This window comes from Echeneis naucrates, chromosome 1 (genome assembly GCF_900963305.1).
Source record: "Echeneis naucrates chromosome 1, fEcheNa1.1, whole genome shotgun sequence".
In the NCBI taxonomy this organism is placed as follows: Eukaryota; Metazoa; Chordata; class Actinopteri; order Carangiformes; family Echeneidae; genus Echeneis; species Echeneis naucrates.
The window spans coordinates 16,660,956-16,681,429 of NC_042511.1; the positions used below are offsets into that span (position 1 = coordinate 16,660,956).

The 20,474-nt window shown below is 39.7% G+C and overlaps 1 protein-coding gene across 8 annotated transcripts in view; it reads right to left on the bottom strand.

The window, feature by feature from the left end:
- Positions 1-706: 706 nt before the first annotated feature.
- Positions 707-20,474, bottom strand: part of septin9b (septin 9b) — a 65,553-nt gene continuing 45,785 nt past the window's right edge. For 5 of the 8 annotated variants that reach the window (XM_029504527.1, XM_029504440.1, XM_029504352.1 and 2 more), the window contains 9 exons: positions 15,691-15,876; positions 12,203-12,331; positions 12,000-12,081; positions 11,570-11,707; positions 7,967-8,084; positions 5,573-5,668; positions 5,275-5,371; positions 2,681-2,732; positions 707-2,354 (listed from right to left, as the gene is read on the bottom strand). In XM_029504527.1, the coding sequence (XP_029360387.1) occupies positions 2,141-2,354; positions 2,681-2,732; positions 5,275-5,371; positions 5,573-5,668; positions 7,967-8,084; positions 11,570-11,707; positions 12,000-12,081; positions 12,203-12,331; positions 15,691-15,876 (1,112 nt within the window). In that variant the 3' untranslated portion in view covers positions 707-2,140. Of the gene's footprint in view, positions 2,355-2,680; positions 2,733-5,274; positions 5,372-5,572; positions 5,669-7,966; positions 8,085-11,569; positions 11,708-11,999; positions 12,082-12,202; positions 12,332-15,690; positions 15,877-16,006; positions 16,064-16,599; positions 16,748-20,132; positions 20,158-20,474 lie in introns of those variants that run through there. The other 3 variants (XM_029504691.1, XM_029504776.1, XM_029504934.1) reach the window with 3 other exon arrangements.

Sequence of the window (20,474 nt, forward strand, 5' to 3'; positions counted from 1 at the left end):
TGACTAGGTCGGCCAAATATATATATATATATATATATATATATATATATATATATATATATATATATATATATATATATATGATAAAATAACAGACATAATGTCCAGTGATATTTTCTTCAACCTATCAAAAATCTAACCAAAAGAATTTACAATGTTTAATTCTTTATTCAAATATATTAAATGTGACAGAAAATTGGCTGTAAGTTTAACATTGGTTACATATTCGGCTACTTCACAGATTTTCAACAACTACAAAATCTAATATCATTCCAAACAATTATGTTGTTAATGTTATTTTATCTAAGTGTGAGGCAGATGAGCTACGCTTTTCAATTTCAAAGTGACTTAAAGACTTTGAGTGTGATCCCTTTGAGATGAAATTTACCACGTTAAATGTTTGGTGGTCTATTCCTTGATTAAAGAGATAATTCAAAGCTTCAGATGATTGTTTCAAATGATTAGATGTTGACGAGAGATTTGACTCCATTAACCACGTATCAAGCAAAGCCTAAAAGATTATCGCAGGGATATTTGAAAACATGTTCCTAAGAAAGTGTTTTGAACTAATTAAATAATGCTGTCATTCCTGCCTTGGTAAAATTTTACAAGGTTTTATGGGTTTAACACCAAGTCCCTGTAATTAGTTTGAGCTTGAACCTTCACAGAAAATGGAGCTTTTGCAATCAAGACAATCAACTTAAAACAATAAAAATATCAATCTTTATTCTTTGAGATAGCATATCAAAGATAAAACCTTGATCTATAATAGCATAACAAATTACACAAGAACTATACAACAGTAAACAAAGTGTAACCGAATAACTTTCAAGATCTTCTCATTGCATGCATGAAAAATTATTTCACTTTAACTTTAAAGGGGCAAAACACACATAGTTGAGTAGGTTTGTTAGGAAATTACAAGACTGTTATACATTTAGATTTAGCCCCCATAAAACCTCCCTTGAGCTCCTCATTATTAAGTTTGTTATTAAACATATGAAACTTGTTTTTCCTCACAGTGAGTAGTAAAATATCTTCCTCTGCTTTAAGTTTGTAAAATATTTCTGTCACTCTTATCTATTGGCAGGATGACCAGCTGTAACTATAATCATTGAAAAACTCAGTCTGCTTTATTTGCAGGCTAAATCCTTGGACAAAAAGTACAGTGGAGCCTCTAACCAACGGGGCACGACATGCTCTATGAGTGCAGGTAACAGAAAACAACACTGTCTAAACCTAAAAGGGCATCACTGTTTAAGACCTGCAGCAAACCTCTGGAAGCCAACAGCTGGAATGAAAGTTGAGTTATGCTGATTACACTAAACCTACACATAAATACTTAATCATAAATCAACTCTATCTACTGTATGAACTTCTCTTTAGAACAGAAAAATTGACTTTTATTTGGTTGGCAATTTGAAAAAAAAAAACCAAAACATCTGCATGGGATAACAGTTACACAAATTCCTCCACAACTCCAGCAATAACATTAGAACGTGAACAACAGCAATAAAAATAGTATAATAAATGTGCGATATAAAACGCAACATATGACTGCATTACACCACATTGGCATTATATAGAAACAGACAGGCGGGTTTGGCAAAAAAAGGGTTTTAAAACATCATAACACAATGGAAAAAAGACCAGAGGACATTTTTTTTTTCCAAAAGCTGCCCCACACTGCTATTGCTGTCTTGTTTTACTTTGCAGTGCAGAGGTGTCATCAATATCATTATTTCCTCCATAACGCTATCCTCCTAATGTAAATATCCCTACTTGACCCGAGTATACACAAAACTATACACCACAACAAAAGCACACCAGGCCAGCGGCACTGTTAATTCTAGTTTCTAGCTAATCTAGTATCATCCAATATGTTGCATTTCATTTTGAATTTTGCCTTCTTCTGTCACAGAGAGGGAGAAAACTGAACATTTTGGAAGTCCTCTGTCTTGTAACCGCCTGATAAATTAAAAGCTGTGGTCAGGTAGTCCTTCTCTGGAATAAAACTCATCATCACAGCATGACGCTTGTGTGCATATGGGCATTTTCATGTAAACAGAGCACATGTGTGAGTGTATGTTTTGTGCCTGACTGTGTCCTGATATGATAATTTTAGACTGCAGGGATCTCTCTACATCTCATGCGACAAGGCTTCGTGCTGGGCAGCCACTCCGTTGGCCTGCAGGGCGTTGGGCTGCTCCTCGTGCTGACCGTTGGTTTTCAGCTCAGCAGGATGGTCAGATGGATGAGGGGTGAAATGGCCATTGGATTCATTTAGCCTGCGGACGCGATACGTCTCATAATGGATGCTGCCTGTGATGTCCTTTATGTTCTGCATGTGTGTCCTGGAAGAAAGAAAATACCAGTGAGTGATATTCCCACAGCGGGTAATAATAATCTACTTAAATGGTAAAATTCGATAGAAAACTTGAGAGTGAATGCTTGCAAGACTGTGTAGAAAGGAAATACAATCCATCTAGAAGACTTTAATTTGTATTGATTTCAAATGGGGAAGTGAAGCTTCAGAGACTGCTGTCTCCAATTCATTTCACCTACATAACAAGATAAAGTGAGTGGTTTCTGATCTAGTGGGAGGTTCAGTTCTCAACAGGGTTTTATACAAGTCTCTTTATGAGGAAAAATGAATAAAATAAATAACAAGAAAATTCACCTGATGAGGAGGTCTCGCAGGTAGGCAAACTCACAGTGTGCAATGTTCTCCACTGTAAAGAAAGACGGAAGAGAAAGACCAAGATATTAGTGGAAATAATACTGACAAGTGAAAAGAGAGTCAAAAGCCCGTTCTATGCCGTTCTGGTTACCATTGTTTAACCTACCACAAGATGGCAGTGTTGCTCACAAGTCATATGAAGGGCATCCTCTAAAGGGACATCTCCAGCAGCGTGGTTAAGCCAAGATAACACACTCTTCCACTTTCAAGTAATTCAATAGATCTCGGCTCCCCTCAATATGGCGGGAGTTTAAGTGAGACGTTTTAACAAACTCCCTGTGACAAGCTGCCGGTGCCTCCAGTAGGGCGAACACATGTTTGAATTATAGATTATGTCAAGAGCGTAAATGAAAAGAAGGAGGGTGCTATTTATGTAAAGCTTTGAAATCCAGGGGCAGGAAATTAAATTCTCTTTGAAACGAGGAGAGTGGAATAACTGCCGGGTCTGTGAGTGCTGATTAGTAGCGTTGAGGGAGCACATGACTAACTTGTAACGAGCTGCACTGCTGGTATCTCTTCTTTCTACTGCTGGTGAAGCGTGAAGTCCCTATATGCGGTGCAATATATACATTATGTCCAGTATGTCTCCATCCCAAATTATACCCTCAACCCTCTGAAAACAAACATTTTGAAACTTTTCGCTTCTCCTCTGAGGCCTAATTTACGATGTTAGTGCTGTGCCGTTCTGCCGGAGTGGAGTCACTGTTCTTTTAGCCGGATAAGATGCCATTTGTCCTGCAGCCTGTGTACTTTCCTGCTCTTGTCTTGCAGCTCTTTTGAGTTTATTTCATAATGCTTGCTGGAACAGTAATACTTCACTATCTAGTTTTGTTCCCCCATGTTGCTTAAATTAAACAGTGAATGCACCTGAATTGAAGCAAAAATGTTGAAATATATTTACAATATTGATATTTTAATATGTAGTATTTTCAACATGGTGGCCTTCAGATGTGTAGCGAGCATTTAATATGTTAATTAAAGATTGATTCGTTTCTGCAGTTATCAATCAAAAGAGACAAATCCAACGGACCAGCAGGTGTCATTTTTTTGGTAAATTATGCATATTTTACAATGCACACAGCACAGCCAATGAACTGCAGCTCAGTGTGCAGTGGCTGAAGAGCGTCCTGGGAAGCAGAGAGTGTTTGTTTAACAGTGTTAGCCCTCATCCAGGCCTCCTTCAGCTCTCTCCTTGGCCTCTAATCACACTCTCTCTCCCTGTCCAGACAGATGTTCTCTCACTCTCCCTCACACACACACTCAATCAACTTCTGCCTGTCACACACGCGCGCGCACACACACACACACACTCAATCAACTTCTGCCTGTCACACACACACGCGCGCACACACACACACACAACTTGCAGTGCAAGCCAGCAAATGTGGACTGTATCAAAGGTACTGCTTGTGTGAGTGTGTGTACGTGCATGAAGACGAGTGTGTGTATTTCATGTTTCTGCCTGTTATCCCCACAGACGCAGAACATCCCTGTAAATCTCTTCCTCCTGTCTGTTACATTTCCCTAGTTACAGGCTCAGAGAGACATGTGTAAACAAACGCCTGGAAGTCAAACAACAGACGGCTAAACCAGCTGGCCAGATCTTCAAGCTGCAGCTCTGAACTGTTCAAAACAAACCAACATTATGAACCTGTCATATTATTTGTGATGCCATTGGTCCCAGTTCACTGTGTGAATTTGATCATTATACCATAACATTCTATTCTAACAGCTGCGGCCAGTGATGCAAACACATTATCAGGGGAAATTTGTTGCTAAAAGTTGCAAAATGACATTTCAATGTCATTGCGTGAGGATGCCATTACTGCATTAATGTAAACTCCAGCGTGATGTAGAATCCACAGTGACGTTTCTCAAACTGAGTGGCCATCTTGGCAAAAAATCCAATTTGAAAATTGTCTAAATTTAAAATTTTATTATCACGTTTTTATTTGTAAAGGTAATGTAAACACAATTACACACACATTTTTAAAACAACTGAGTGAGTTATTGCCCAGCTCGTGTCACTCACAATGTACCTTACCTGCAGCAAGGAAGACAGACTGTGTAGTGAGTGAGTGTGTGCCAGAGAATTTTTTTTTTTTTTTTTTCGTTATTTAGGGGGAAAATTTGTGCCTTTCAGCATTTGAGTCACTTTTCCAAAGTTGCTAAAAAGGCCAAATAAATTTGCGAAAGTAGCAGCATTTGTTGCTTGGTGCTTTTTGAAAAACAAGTTGCCTGGGTCTTTTGACGAGCTGCTAAATCCAGCAGACAGATTGCTAAATTGGCTTCACAGGATGTTACCCAGTTGTGTGGGGAAAATAAGCAGTTTTTTGTGTTTGATCAAACTCCACCATTTAGATGAATGTTGTATTATATTATTGGCCAATATATAATATATGCACATAATAATGGATTTAAGCTTTATGTCAGGAAACACACGATTCTGTCCAGTGACTTATTTTTGATCGACTGATGCATTGCACTGTGCATTGTTGTGCGTCTGTGTGTGTCTTACAATGTTTCCTCATTACCTTCTATGGTCCCCCACTTTGTTTTCCTCCCCAGAATCCTCTTCCCGTTCACCTGGTACTCCTGGTCACTGCCCACCACAGCAAAGGGGATCATCTCCTGTTGAGCATAACACACCCCTCATCAGTGATTTGTCGTGGCTGATTGGTTACCCTTTACCAGAACTGAATTGACAGAAATGACTTGTGACTATCACTGCTAGAAAAATTAGGAGGCAAAAACACACACACAGAGGGTTATGTTTGAACACTGTTTTGCACTGTTTCTGTGAACAGACTGAATCAGATACTGAGAACCTACCCTGATTTTGTCATTGATCATCCTGTCTTCCGCATCCTCGTCAAACTCTTTCTGAGGGTACACGTCGATCCCATTGGCTCGCAGCTCTTCTCGGATCTGCACAAACCCAGAAACAGTAACAAGCAGAGACATTTAGTCGAACACACATTACAGAAGTAGAAAGTTTTCTCATGTATAATATACTTTACCACTGTTAAAAAAAAAAAATCATTAAAGACTTGCTAGATTGTCGTTACAGAAAGATTTCCATAATGAGCTGAGACAGAGACTTAAATCATCCATCATCTCCCATCCTAGCATTCACCCTGCAGCTACCTGCAAATTTATCATTTGCCATAACATGCAAGCACATTTGAAGCTTGGAATGAGAACTCTTTACACACAGGTATTTTATGTTTTGGCCCGAGACCTAAATAAAGCTGCTCTGATTCAGTAAAAAGCTTAAACAAACATGTGGCTATGTTATACTTCCTGGTGTTGACACAAGTTGATCCCTAATATCCCTGACATGGAAGAGTTAACAAGAAGGTTTGCTGCTTTTTGAAAAGACAACTATCACACCAGAGGTACGGCTTATAACATAGCTACACCAATTCTCTGTATGTCTATATAATGACTCAACCGCAGGCATAAACACAGAAAAATAGACAGACGAGCTTCTGGAAGAAATGTGTTTTTAATGAGTGACTCTTATTCCCACAATGACTACTCTGGCAATTTCCACTTGGGTCTTGATCAAATATTTCATTGTTTATCCTTGGAAGCTTTCTCCGAGTTATATTATAGGATGCAAGCCAAGTAAAAATTCTGCAGAAGAGCCACATCAACAGTTGGTTCGAGGAATGTAACCGGCCACACACAGCTGGGCACTCTGATGTCGAGCATTCAATGCAAAGGGAACCCTCCTGTTCTGTTTACATGTCAAATTTCTGCAGGGGAAATGAAGGCAAAAACATGTGGCACAAGAGACTTTTAGTCGATAATTCTCAAGGTCATATAGAGCATGTGCAGCAAACCAAAGCATTTCAGCTACCAGCCCTGTGGCTTCCTTTCACTGCCAGGCCTGGCCCAATCGCAGCTATGGCCTTGTTGCCTGGTGTAAGAAGGAAAATTGTAGCCGACGCCCATTGTGCATCCACCTTTCTAAAATGAATAGAGCCGTTAGGGAAGTCTGTATTCTTGGAACAAGGGACGAAGAGATAAAGGAAATTATGGAAGAGGGCAGGTGGCCGTCTGCCTCCTGTGAACTGAGAATTATCCAACAGAAACACAGCGAGGAGGAGACACAGCAGGGACAGTTTAAGACTCCAGCCAGGTGGAGCAAAAATCTGTGGCAGCATGATAATGAACTATGAGGTAACAACAGAGGATTATCAACCTAAGAAGTCTCTCATCAGTTTTCTGTGAACGTGACTATGTAAATATATGAAGGAGGAGCCAAAATAATGAGAGCGTGACAGGCGGTGCTGCTAAAATGTCTGTTAAATGAAAGCCTGCAAAGTTTTCCGCTGTTTCGTTTTCATACATTTGCTGTCTTTGTGGCCTGTAACTTTCTGCATTTCACCAGTCTACAGTCATGCTATTGTAGCTGCTCTCAGAGTATTTTTAGGCACAGTGGTGCTTGGACCTAATGAATGGATAGAGCTAGCATCATCATGCTAATATGCACTCTCTATGTCAGTGTAAACTAGCTAATACGTAGCTTAATCAGTTCAGCTTATTGGCGTGCAAGCGGATGATTGGACTGTCACTAGATTTACTCAACAAAGTCCCAGAGCAAGTCAAATCTTGGAACTTGCTGGTGACACCAGAGGAAAAAACTGGATCAACAAAGTTATTCATCTCCGGGGCATAATTGATATCTCCAATGGCATAGCTCTCCAATAGTTTAATAAAAACCATCAACCTCATGGAAGTCATGAATGTGTCAATAAAATTTCGAGCCTATTCAGGAAAAATTTGAGGAGTGACATCAGTCTGGACCAGTGCTGTGGAACAACTGAACGATGAACAGATGAGCATAGTTTACTGCAAAGATATTCCTCTAAATCTGGTGCTGATTTTTCAGAGGTCATGTTTTTCCATGTACTACACAGTGTAGACCTCTCTGAGCCCAGCAGAATTGTGTGCTCACTCAGTATTTCACTGGTAATGATGGGCTTGCCTACTCGGTTGGCGACTGGTCAGAGGTTCCCCTTTTACCAACGTACCAAGGATGTGGAAAGCCTCTCAGTAAATAAATGACGAAAAAAATACTTTTTAAAGGCTGCCTTCTGAGCTGAGCGTGACTGAGCAGGTTTTGTTGCATTTGTGCGATGCTACAGGACTCCCCAACACTGCTACAGTGTGGGTTTATCCAGATGGCTTTTATTTGTGCTGCCTGGCACTTCTCACCGTCTGTTTAAAGTAGTCCCTCTCCTCCAGGGTCAGTGTGTCGGCCTTGGCGATGACGGGGACGATGTTGACCACCTTACTGAGACGCCTCATGAACTCCACATCCAAAGGTCTGAGACTGTCGGAAAAAAAGAAACAACACGAGTGCAACTTCAAGTTTTAGTATGAATGTAAATTTTTCTTTGAGCGCAGTGTAGGAGGAACTGCTCTTTCAAAAAATGGAAAGCATTTCAACTAACACTAATATGTAAACATGTTTTTTCTGTTTTGTTTTTTTTTTTGGAAGAGCTCCTTTGAATCCAGAATTAAAGAAATGCAAGATTTTAGATCAAGTGTTGATGGAAAAGTGCTGATATGTCCTTTTTTAAAAGAAAGGCTTGAGCACAAGGGACGTGAGCTGCCACTAGGGGGCAATCATGGTCCACTGAAACATTCAGTCCTGCGTGGTTTCCTGACCCCTCCTTCTGCCCCATTCTCACTGAAACATTTTCCTGTTACACTCCCTTTGGTGTGATTTCCAAAACCTGTAAACAAGCAAGCACATTATCCACGTGCTTTTCTCACCACATTGTTTTCAAGCAAGGTTTTTACTTTTCCTCTGGAACAGCTTTATGCTTTTCACTGGCAAAGCAATAATTAGCACTGAGCATGTCTCAGTGTACACTGTTATACTCCACGTCTGCCCTTTTCTCTCTGCCCTCCACGCTTGCTTGTTCATTTTCAAAAAGGCCTCTAGTTGCTCCTCCAGACAGACTCCCCTCGTGCTGCCTGCTCTGTCCTCCAATTAGCCCCAACCAAGACAGGCCAGCCTGGATCAAAGACCCGAGGGCTGCTGGAAGAAAAGCTTGGCTGCCCGTGCTGAGTGACTGACAGGCATGTCACCAGTAACGTGGGGTGAAACACAAGGGAGCGTGTGCTACATGGATGGAGAGAGAAACTGAGAGAGCGGAAGACATGAGAAACTGTGATATAGTGCGTATAGATAATGACACAGTAAGTGATGCATTCAACCCAAAATATAGAGCATTTCATCCTTTTTTTTTTCCTGCTGACATGCAACAGGCATGTTTCAAATACATGCAGAGAGGGAGGACAGCAAGGAATTGAAAGAAACAAAGCGAGCACAGGATGAAGAACACTCTTCTGTGATCATTTAGCTCATATAAATTACAGTAACGCATTCATAATGCATGCATGTGTGCTGTCATATGCATGGCTGAGCATACGTGCACACTTTAATGTGTGCACGTGTCCTTTGCACACAAACATATGTTGCATGGAAAATAAATATGCATCTACACACACATGCACAGATGCACATCTTATGCGCTTACATCCACGCACAAATCATCCTATCTAAGTGGTTTGAAAACAGAATTCATGTTCATATAAATTAAGCAACAATAACCTCTGTGGTCAAATAATAAGTGGAGTAAACAACCTACCACAGTTTCTTCTCTCCATTTTAGTTATAGATCAGAAACCAGATCCTCAGGAAGACATGTTAAATGGGGTAGCAATAAAACTACCCAGAGGGAAAATAGTGCAGCTGACTCTGCCATTATTGAAAATGTGAGTTATAGCCTATGTTCTGCTTCAATGAGCACTGTTCATCTATCTGAAACCACAGAGGCAACTTGAAAGCAAATAGCTGACATGCAAATGACACTAGAGCCTTGATAAATACAAGCTGAAGTTTGCGGTGCTTCAAACAAGACAATCAAAGGAAAAAGCAAAGCAGCATTTCTCTAACAATAGAACTTTTAAGAGCCACCAGAGGAATTCTGTTATCATATTCCTGCCTGTCGTTCTTGGACTGTGGTCACATGACAGCAGGGGGATCCAAAGGTTCTTGGCATTATGTCAGGCCCTAATTTAAACCTTCAACTGTTATTGGTTTCGTAAAATTAAAAATAGGCTAACGGAGAATAATAGAGTAAGGTTTTAGAGTTTTGTAATAAACCAGGATAAAATCCATGGTAGGAGAACAGAACAAAGTCTGTGTATCACAAACTGAACTGCTATTGTTTTCTTTGTTGAGTTGAAACAAATTTTCTCCCCAAGGAAAATAAAATATGAAATGTGGTCCATGTCTGCATGTTAAGTCTTAATATAACACTATCTTAACATAAGCCAAAATGCAAACCTGTTTACCTCACTGTGTACTCCTCTATGCCAGATTGAAACGGTAGCTCCAACAGATGGGCCCTTTGTTCTCAATTCTCTGGTTGCTTGTAAGGAAGACACCACTTCCTGACAGATGTTTGCATCTTTGTTTTTAAACCTTGCCTCACATATTCATGTTTCAGTTAAGTTAAGGGACAACATCTAAAGATATAGAAGCTGAGAGAATGAAGTAGTATTCTTTCACAATAAAAGAAAGAGGTGAGTGGCTTGGGTGCTGTTGAACTGGCTGAACTGCACCGCTGTAAGCCACAAGTACAAAACAAAGCCAGGACATCCACAGGAGTGTAGTCATACAAGTGCTTACATGCCCATTGCCCACTTGCGTCCACTACCTGCACTGCTTCACATCAACAGACACACAAACGCATGCACACACTCTTCCACGCCCAAACACACATTCACAGCAGCAGCAGCTGTGGCGACATGAACAGATGATGAGGGGGTCCGTCAAATAGCAGGACACACAGTACCACACACATTTCATCTCCCACTCATGAACAGAAGGTTTAAGTGGACAACTGTTGAGTTACCAGTGTACTGAAATGAGGCAGCAGTTCAAGGAGCTGTCTCTGAGATATGCAGTCAGATGGTTAGGCAATGAGTGCGTGTTCACAGTTGCTGCACACATGTGTTTCCTGTACTATTATCTAGTTATTTGCAACACAGTGCCCCTACCAAGATGCCTCAGACAAGTATGTCCTCTTGTACCTCAGCACACAAGGGGACACACCACTCATCGCTGCTGAATTGGACAAATTACAGAGTCAACCTGAGTAAATAGCCGTAATCGCTGACAAAGGGGGAGAAGAAATGTGGTCTGCATCATCTCATTATTAAAGTGTAACTGAAGCAAAAGGGACGGGAGTGAAGTAAACCACCTCCACCTGGTTGTTTGACAAAAGATGTGTGGCTTTGGCAAAAAAAACTAGACATGGCTGTTTTTCAGTCTGCTCTGCTTTGCTTTGTTTACCACACTCCTTCCCATAGACATATCTTGTGCAATTACATCCTCATTATTGTAACTGTTACACTGCCTGTAATCAACTCAACAACATTCATTACTCCCATTAAAGATAGGCAACCATCTACATCCTGGTAGCTGTTCCTCTGTCTCTCTATTTCTCAACTGTGAACAGCAGAATCCATTTGCTTTGTGAAATCTGATTCTTCAAGTGATACTTTAGTGTCTCTGCAGAGAGAATGAGTTCCACATGTGGTCACTGAAGAGAGAGATTACACAAAAAAGAGCTAGAGAAGTACACAGTTAAGGATCTGAGGAAAGACAATAGGTTGAGGGGAAAGAGTCCCAGAAGGCCTGATTCATCTCTGCAGCTGTGGGAGAAACAGGTGGGATAAAGAACAAAAATTGGCGCATTTAGCCACAAGAATGTGCGTTTCTTTGATGGATTATCTTACCAGTGGCCCGTGGGAGGTATGAAGTATATGCAGCAATGCACCCTGGAGTCCGGGATCCTCTTCTTTCTGTCAATATTGATCTCCTCCTGCAGGTAGGCCTCATACTGGTCATTGATGAACTTCATAATGGGCTGCCAGCTGACAAAAACAAACACAGTTTATGTTTGAGAAGGTAACCAACAAATATACTGCCAACAATTATTTGAGCTATAGCAGTAGCTGAAGAAGTATAGCAGTGAAGAATGTGAAGATGTTGATACAGATTTTCAGAACGCAGTGTTCTGCTAAAGAACCACTAGTAGCGAATCACACCTTCTAGGCAAAAAAAAAAAAAAACAAAAAAAAAAAACATGTGGACTGAAGATGTAATGATGTAAGTGATATGAAGGAAGGGACAACAAGGTGATGAGACTGAGTGACCTCAGCTCACCAATTTTCATTGTTGATCTGATCTCCAAAGCCCGGCGTGTCGATGACTGTCAGCTTCATCCTCACCCCTTTCTCCTCAATATCTGAACAAAGGAAAGTTATTTTGTCGGTATTCATTTTGGACAGAGACACACAAACTCAGGCAGAGAGCAACATCTCATGGATACATGTTGCTTATTAACAACACTGCAGGTATTAGCCCACCATGACTGATGGACTTGATCTCGATGGTCTTGGGGATCCTCTCCTCTGGGTTGGGCTGAACCGATTTACGGCTCACCTTGGATTTGAACAGGGTGTTCATCAGAGTGGACTTCCCCAGGCCGCTTTGCCCTGAAAACAGGAAAACACAGAGAAGTTTCTTTCAGGGTTTTTGTGCGCACATGACATTATTCCATATGGTTGGGTTGTGTGGTGAATGCATGTTTGTGTGTGCACGTGCAAGTTCATGGTAGGGTATGACCAGAGCAGGACAGCTGCAGGGTCAGAAAAGCAAGCTGGGGAGGTCGAGAGGACAGATGTATTGTATAGAGAACACACACACACACACACGCACACACGCACATGCGCGCACACGCGCACACACACACGAGAAAACCTTTTTTTCTTTTAATTTTGGAGATACATCATTACACTCAAACCACCAGTATCTACTGACCTCTTTCAAAGGGCAGTGAAGAAAACAAAATATGCTATTTTTGGCATACACTGGATATAATTACAGTTTATATTTCACTTATGCAAAATATAAATGTTTAGTTAAGTGGATATTAAAAATCCACATTATGATAACACTACATTACAGCGTAATGCATAACCGCCATAATGGTTGTTACATTATGTTTGAGATTCATTAGTTAATACATGAGTCACTGTGTGAACATGTCTGGTACACCCAATGTGTTTGTGAGTGTGAAATCGGAAACTTTTGGCCTTTGACACTGATCTAGCCAGTGAAACACATTAATTGAGTGACAGGAAATTCCATTAATAAACAACTTTTACCTCAACAATGCAACTATACACATTAGTAGCATTTTCTTGTTTGCTTTGATCTCAACAATCACATTCTGTATAAGCACCAAGACCCATTAAAACAAGAAAAGCAACAACAGTAGATACATGTGACCTAATGAAACATACAAGTTAAAGAAAAAAAGTAAAGTTTTTGTGTTCTTTTGACATATTAACAGACTTTTGTCATTTAACAGTTATCACATAGAACAACACACTTCTACCCTCCCCATTTTTCACTGGCCCTCCGTTTACTGCTCCTGTGGGTATCTGCTGTGGCGTGTTGCCAAGCTGCCAGGCTCTGCGCGACACCCAGGGCAGCGCAGCTTTTTCCACCACTCTCTCTCTCTATCACACAATCACACTCTTGTCATGCATTTACCCAGACTTTAACATTTTCACACACAGACACACACACAACCCTGGATACCCTCTTTTCATACTGCAAATGAAAAGGTCAGCTGGCTGTGGGCAGGAATTAGGCAAATGCACCTCATAGAGGAGGCCACAAGGGACATGACCATGACCACAGTTGCTCTAACCTTTTGTGTCCACTCCAGCAGTCCAAATCCAAAGTGACAACTCTGTTGAAGTGGCTCATTTAAAAAAAAAAAAAAAAAATCTCTCCTATTTCTGACCACTGTTATCGCAGCATCCTTCTTTTAACTGTTTGTTACCAACAGCCTAGAGAGAAATCACACCTGGAGCAAAATTAAATATAGCCAATCTGATTGCATCACAAGAGAATAACGCAATTCACACCAGCATTACAGTGAAAAATATAATTCCAGCAAAGAACTTGTAATGTTGTTAAAGTACTGTCAGTCCATTCTAGCAATTAAAACAAACAAACAAACAAACAAACAAAAAAAAAAAAACAACAACACACCACTGAAATCATTGTGGTGCATATCTGTTCTAAAGTCGGATTATTTTCTACAGGTCTCCTTGTTAGTACTATTACACAGCCCCTCTGTTATGTATCCTCAAATGACAGAAGTTTTATTTATTCTTGAGTTGCTAGAGAACTACAAGTGGCTACATGTCAGTGTTATGCGGAATGTGCACTTGGCCTGCAACATTGATTAAAAAAAATGTGCAGCTACAACAAAGATAAACGTTTGTGTTGTTTTACTAGATTTTTTTTTAAATATATTCACACACATTTTCACGTTGCACTGTCTTAACGTCATCATTAAAGCTACGTCTTGAGACATGAACATCATTTCTGGAAAAGCTATAAATTGAAACATGTTTTATGTGTTTATATGAACTGGATCAATGTTTATCATGTTGTGAGATGTCTCACATGTGTAGAGTACAGAGCTGCCCGAGTGGATATGTGTTTCGATCTGTGTATACATGTTGGCACCTAATTGGTGTGTTGGAGCCCTCTGAGGAGATGTAAGTGCTCCCTCAGGGGTGTGTGCACCTTGTCAGAGTAATCGCTCCCATCATGCTACTTCCTCAGCCAGACAGCCTCCTTTTATCCTCTCAAATATGTGTGTGTTTGTTACAACAAACTTGTTAAGGAACAATCCTGGCTGAGCCTTAAGATAAGACCTGAAGAAAAACCAACATTGCTTTCTTTGCTTTTAATGGCATCACAAGAGAAATTAGATGATGGGAGAAAAATAACGTGTTATATAATATACTAATTATAACAGGTGTTTTGCAGGTCAGAAAATCTATTAGCATTTTGTATAACAAGCTGACAGTGAGAAAATGTGTACTGTTACTGTGTACTGTATACTGTTACCTATTCGGGATTATCTTCAGAAAGAATTTCATTTGCTGCTTCCTTTGTTCTACGTTTTGTATTGTTGTAGCCTAAATTGAAAACATTTTAATGATTATAGGGACTTTTCTTTCTGCTGAAGTCAGTACTGACCAAAAAGATGTTGTAAACATGAGACATTTGGCAACAATTTTGCTTGTTTACATCTGTGTTAGTTTAGATTTTAGGATAGAGTACATCCAAATCTATGATGATTGTGGAATCAAGCTGAAAGTGAAGTTGGTTAAGAAGCTAGCAGTTAAAACTGATTTTCTCATCATACCACTGATTTTCATACAGTAAAGCAACTGACCACCTGTTCTCCTTTAGAATAATACAATTTATGCAGGCTGGGACTTTGTATGTTGCGTCCTGATGACTGAAAATCTCTTTTTTCCCCCCACACAATCTTCTGGCAAAGAAGGCACTAGTTCTCATTGGAGGGCCACATACAATGACTTGGTTACAGATAGATCCTGCTTATTTGCAGAACATAAATCTTGACCTTCACACTCGCTACATCTGGCATTGATTCCAAAGAATGTAAATTAACTAACCCTAACCCTCCTTGTAAATTGATTGTAAAGGAAGATAATTTATGGGAGACAAGGTTAGGATCAGCAAACTAAAGATAACACGAGTGCGGGAAAACTGAAGTGAACTGAAAACTTTCTGAAGAGACTACATTTAAAATTTTAAAATGCTCCTTTCAAATGATAAAGTTCAGGAAAACAGAAGCAACACACACGTGTGCCTATATAGCAATTTAAACTTACCAAGTGTTTTTTGCTTTCATTGACTTTTAGATATCTGTATACTTTGTGCATATGCAAACTGTAGCTGAACAATAAAGCTGATGGATTGTTTTTATTAAATCTATTGATGTGCTTGTTGCACTCACCAACAACCATGATGTTAAACTCGAAACCCTGCTTCATGGCCTTCCTCCTCATCTGCTCCAGGATGGCATCAATGCCCACATATCCGAAGTCACTGCCATTGGTCTTATCCCCCTTAGCTTGAGGGCTGCCGTGGTTGGGCTTAACGGACTCAGACATGTTGCTGTGGCTCAGATTGACCTCTGACCCTGAGGGAGACAAGAAGAGAAATACATTTTTATCATAGATTGCTATGTTACAATTGCACATTTTAGATGTTAACTACCAGGGTGACAATTTGCTAATTAAATGCAGACAGCTTCTTCAAAAATCACCTACATGCCTCAGTGCACAAATGTAAATGAAATCATTAACTGCAGAGAACACAACGTTCTGTTTGAAGACTGCAGAAGATATTAATCTGAGAAGTTCATTTCCTGTGTGAAACAGGATATAACAGACTTGGAATCTACATTTATGTAACTTGCCTCTTAACAAGACTGTCATCTAGAATGTCTGCCAAGAAACCAGCTTGTGTTTGCAGATACAGATGTGCATACATGCACATAAAATAACAAAATCTTTGTTTTAACTGTTTGAAAAAAATTACTTATTTCCTCAATAATTCTTAATCCAAAGCATATATTCCACTTTGAAACTACCTGATGAATCAAATGAGAACAGGCACACATCTGTTTCCTAATGCTGGATGTATTTCAACCAGCTAAACGTCTAATGTTAGCAGCAAGCTAAAAAAAAAAAAAATCAGAAACAGAAAATATGAAAGCTGAAGCAAAAGTAAAAGAGTCTAACAGCAGACAACATATGAACTTAATAATCAACAACTGGGAAAAAAAAAAAAAAAAAAAAAAAAAAAACAGAGGACCAACTTTGTTTGGCTAAGGAGCTGCCATCTACAAATCTAAGCTTACCTCAATTTAAGGTGGATCAGTTGGTATGACACAAATACTGTCTGCAAAGGGAACACTGCAACAGACAAATTCAAAAAAACCTCTTTGGCTTCGGTGTGCTTGCAGCAACAGCAGATAGCACGTTGTAGGAGGAGACAGCATTTCCTGTGGCAGAGACTTGTGGAAGCATCTGTGTGAGGCTTGTAGTCACAGACGCTACAAAGCACAAATGCACCTGAAGTTGAATGAACTCAACCCCATTCTGACTGAGTGAAAAACCTGTTATACACAGACAGACACAGTGGTTCTGCTTTGGGACTATTATTATTATTATTTATTTATTTATATATATATTTTTTTACATAAATTTGTGAAATCAAAAGAACAAAGACTTTCATGCTTATTGTTATGCTGGTGTTTTTGAAATGTCTGTCCCGACAGCAGCAGCAGCTTCTTCATCAAAAATTAAAACCATGAAAAGCATTGATGAGTCATCTGAAATATTTCTCAACATAAATCTTGCTTCCACAAAGAAGCTTGCATTCTGGACCATTATATACATATTCAGCAGTAACTGTTAGTGTCTCCAGCTTTCAGTTCCTTCACAGTGGGATGAACTTAAAATGCACTTGTATTTGTTTTGGCTTTTGACCCTGACTCAAAGATGATATTCTTGACTCCTCCTTTTCTATTAAGCGCTTACGTCTTGTTGTTATTTTGTTATTATTTTATTCTCTTATTAAATTTCTCATTGTACAGCATTTTGGTCAGCTTTTTTGCCCTGTAATGTGCTTGATAAATACATTTGGATTCGTAACTTCATAACTGTGCTTTGGAGGCACATCTGGCTTGGTTAAAACTCCGTAAATCCATTGCCATCAGTCTGTCCCCATGAGCCGATCAGCAGCCAGGAAAATAGTTTTACAGAAACATGGTAGGTGGGGTAGCATAATAGGTTCTGTCTTTGCACTATAATTTCCATATGCAGACGTGTCCATTCCCTTTCACAGAGGCATCAATTTTATCAGGATAATAACAATCCTAACAATCCGGACATTTCAATCCATGCTGTGATGTGAACCTTCTGTGAAGTATCAGGTGTACGAGGGCTGACTTCATAATGCCTTTACAATATGTCCTCAAGAAGCCTGACACTGAATTCCAACTATAATCCCAAGCTATTTGAATCAATTTATTCCTCAGCCCGTCAGACATGCTTGAACATTTTTGTCATGTCACAGAGCAGTATCTGGCCACATCCTTCTCTGCACTCAACTGTTCTGATCGCATCAGTCGCCTCTTGAATGATAAAATGTAGATTAGCTCTATGACACATTTTAGGTGTTGAGCCAAGCTGCCTCCAGGGCACCATGACCACACTGGCCACAGACCATCTGCCACCCTGCAGACCAACAGTCTTAATGCGGCAGGCAAACACACAGACGGAGTTACAAAAACAAGGAAATGTTCAACATATGAACATATGCAATGGGACCAAGAAGTGCGCCAGACGGGTCGAACTGTTACCCAATCTGGCAATCACCCTGAAGTTTCAGTTTTCAATTTTGCTTCTCATGAAGTCCATGTTTTTGCACAGCTTTCTTAATGACATGCCTTTGATTCTCAGGGTTAAAGATTAGCTAACCATTAGCAATCATCATTCGTTGCTTTTCTTATGTGCCCAGGTGACAGCCACTTATACAGTATATCCACATTTATCTCTCAGATATGTGACGATTTACAAGGAAAGCGTTAACGTTCGCTACTGCAAAGAACTCCATCCTTAGATGAGTAATCTCATTACAGAAATGCACAGGATGACTCAGGTCACAACTCAGTAGCCTGTGCCGTTAAAGCCAAAGTGATGTCACAGACACACACACACAGACCCAGCGGATGCACCAAAATAGAGCCTAGTGGTAGACTTTACTGGAATAAAACAGTGTTATTCTATTTAATTGAAGCCAATAAATAAATAAATAAAACAAACAAAAGCATCGAGTCAGTAAGAAGCACAGCTAATTCAAATGAAAATCTGGGAAAATGACCAGTGCACAAAATCCACAGGTGCATCCATAAAGGCTACTGACCCATACATGAGAAAACACATCAAAGAAATTTGGTTTCCCTCATCTCCCTTCATCAACACAAACTCTTCGAATAAAAACAGATTAATAAAACAGAAAACAGATGTTATGGGTGAAGAATATTTCCATTAAATTCACCACTTCTTCTTTAACCTCATGACATGTATTAGTAGCACTTCCAGATTAACTGATTTCAGCTTTGTCGAGTGAATGGAGACGAGTTCAGGCTTTTTTTTTTGCATGATTGGATAGATCCCATCAAAGAGATGATTCGATTTATCTTCAAATGAGGCCACTTGTAGTTGAATGAGGGCTTTTGCAAGTGCACACACTGGCATTTACATGTGAATGCTAACATTTTTGAAGATGATATTTGGCTGGCTGTTTGTTTTTGGTCTTCAGGATGATCTTCTATGAAAGACAGCCAGTGAAAAACACTGCTACTTCAGAGAGCTTGTGTTTCACTCATAGTGCATTCATAAGTGAGTTTCTGTCATGTGTTTTGTCAAAGTGATGGGAGGTGTTTGGTTTCCTGTTTGTCACCCAGAGCTCCACTTGAGAAAAAACCACAGCACTTACTTCCATGCTAGAAATGTCTACAGTTTAAAGGGCCAGGCAATGCCTATTTATTCATGACAACAGTAATCAATGCAGCTTTACAATGTCTGATAAAATAACCCAGATGATGTCATAGCCATCATTAGAGTTATCTCAGCTCATATTTGCATAATTCCAACAAATTTCGCAGTACGGGGTTTGGATGAGAGAAATGTTGAGCCTTATTACAGGGACTGTAAAATCCTGTGTTTTTGGAGGCAGACTCATATTCAGGACTAAATGTCTGACCCATCAGTAGGAAAATGTCCATTTTCAAATTTCTCCACAACTTCATCAATGTGCCAGTGCTGAAGGTCAAGTTTAGAGTCCTTGTTCAAAACCCAAAGTGTTTCACTCTGGCATAAAAGGATTCATACAAAGCACAAATGACACAGCAATATTTACAAACACACATGCAGGCATTCTTGCATTCTGTGGGATGAGCAGTATTAAAAACTGGTGTGTAACTTCAACTATCTATTATTGCTTCACTTATTTTCCCATAAAGACACTATTAATTCATCTTATTCTTCTATAAGTAAATATAAATTATTACTATTACTGTTCATTTATCACTGTGTGTCGTGTAGGTTGGATAAGCTTCTTAAAACCTGCACAAGTACAGTGACGGTAAATCATTCACGTGAAACCACTAAATTATCTGAAGCAGGACTTGTTACAAATGTTACAGGAGAAAACAGCTGAATTTATTGTTGGTTATACCAAATGCCAGCGAAGCTCAGTGGTGAACAAAAATATAACAGAGCTTTCAAGCAGCATTCTAGCCAAAAAAATACTAATACATCATGTCACTTCATCAAATATGCACACACAAAACGTTTGTTTGTATTGACAGAAATCAAAAGCTACCTTGAAACATCAAGGCCACGTTGTTTCTTCGTTAAATTGGCCTGCCATCGAACCCCCTTGGAAACCTAAAAATGTGTTTCCCTTCAATCAGATGCAGCCTTCAATTCAGCTGCTTGTAAAGAATTGCTATCCTCCATTCATATATAACTCAACACACTCTTCTCAAGCCCTTCATTAAAATCCCATCAAATACATCACATCCAACTCAACGTTTAATATTCACTGAGCGAAACCTGAGCGTGCCAATGACAGAAACAAAGCCTTCATTGTGTTTTCTTGAGAAAGCTCAGAGGAACCAGAGAAATTCAGTTTCCATCAGCGAACACTTGCCACATCATCACT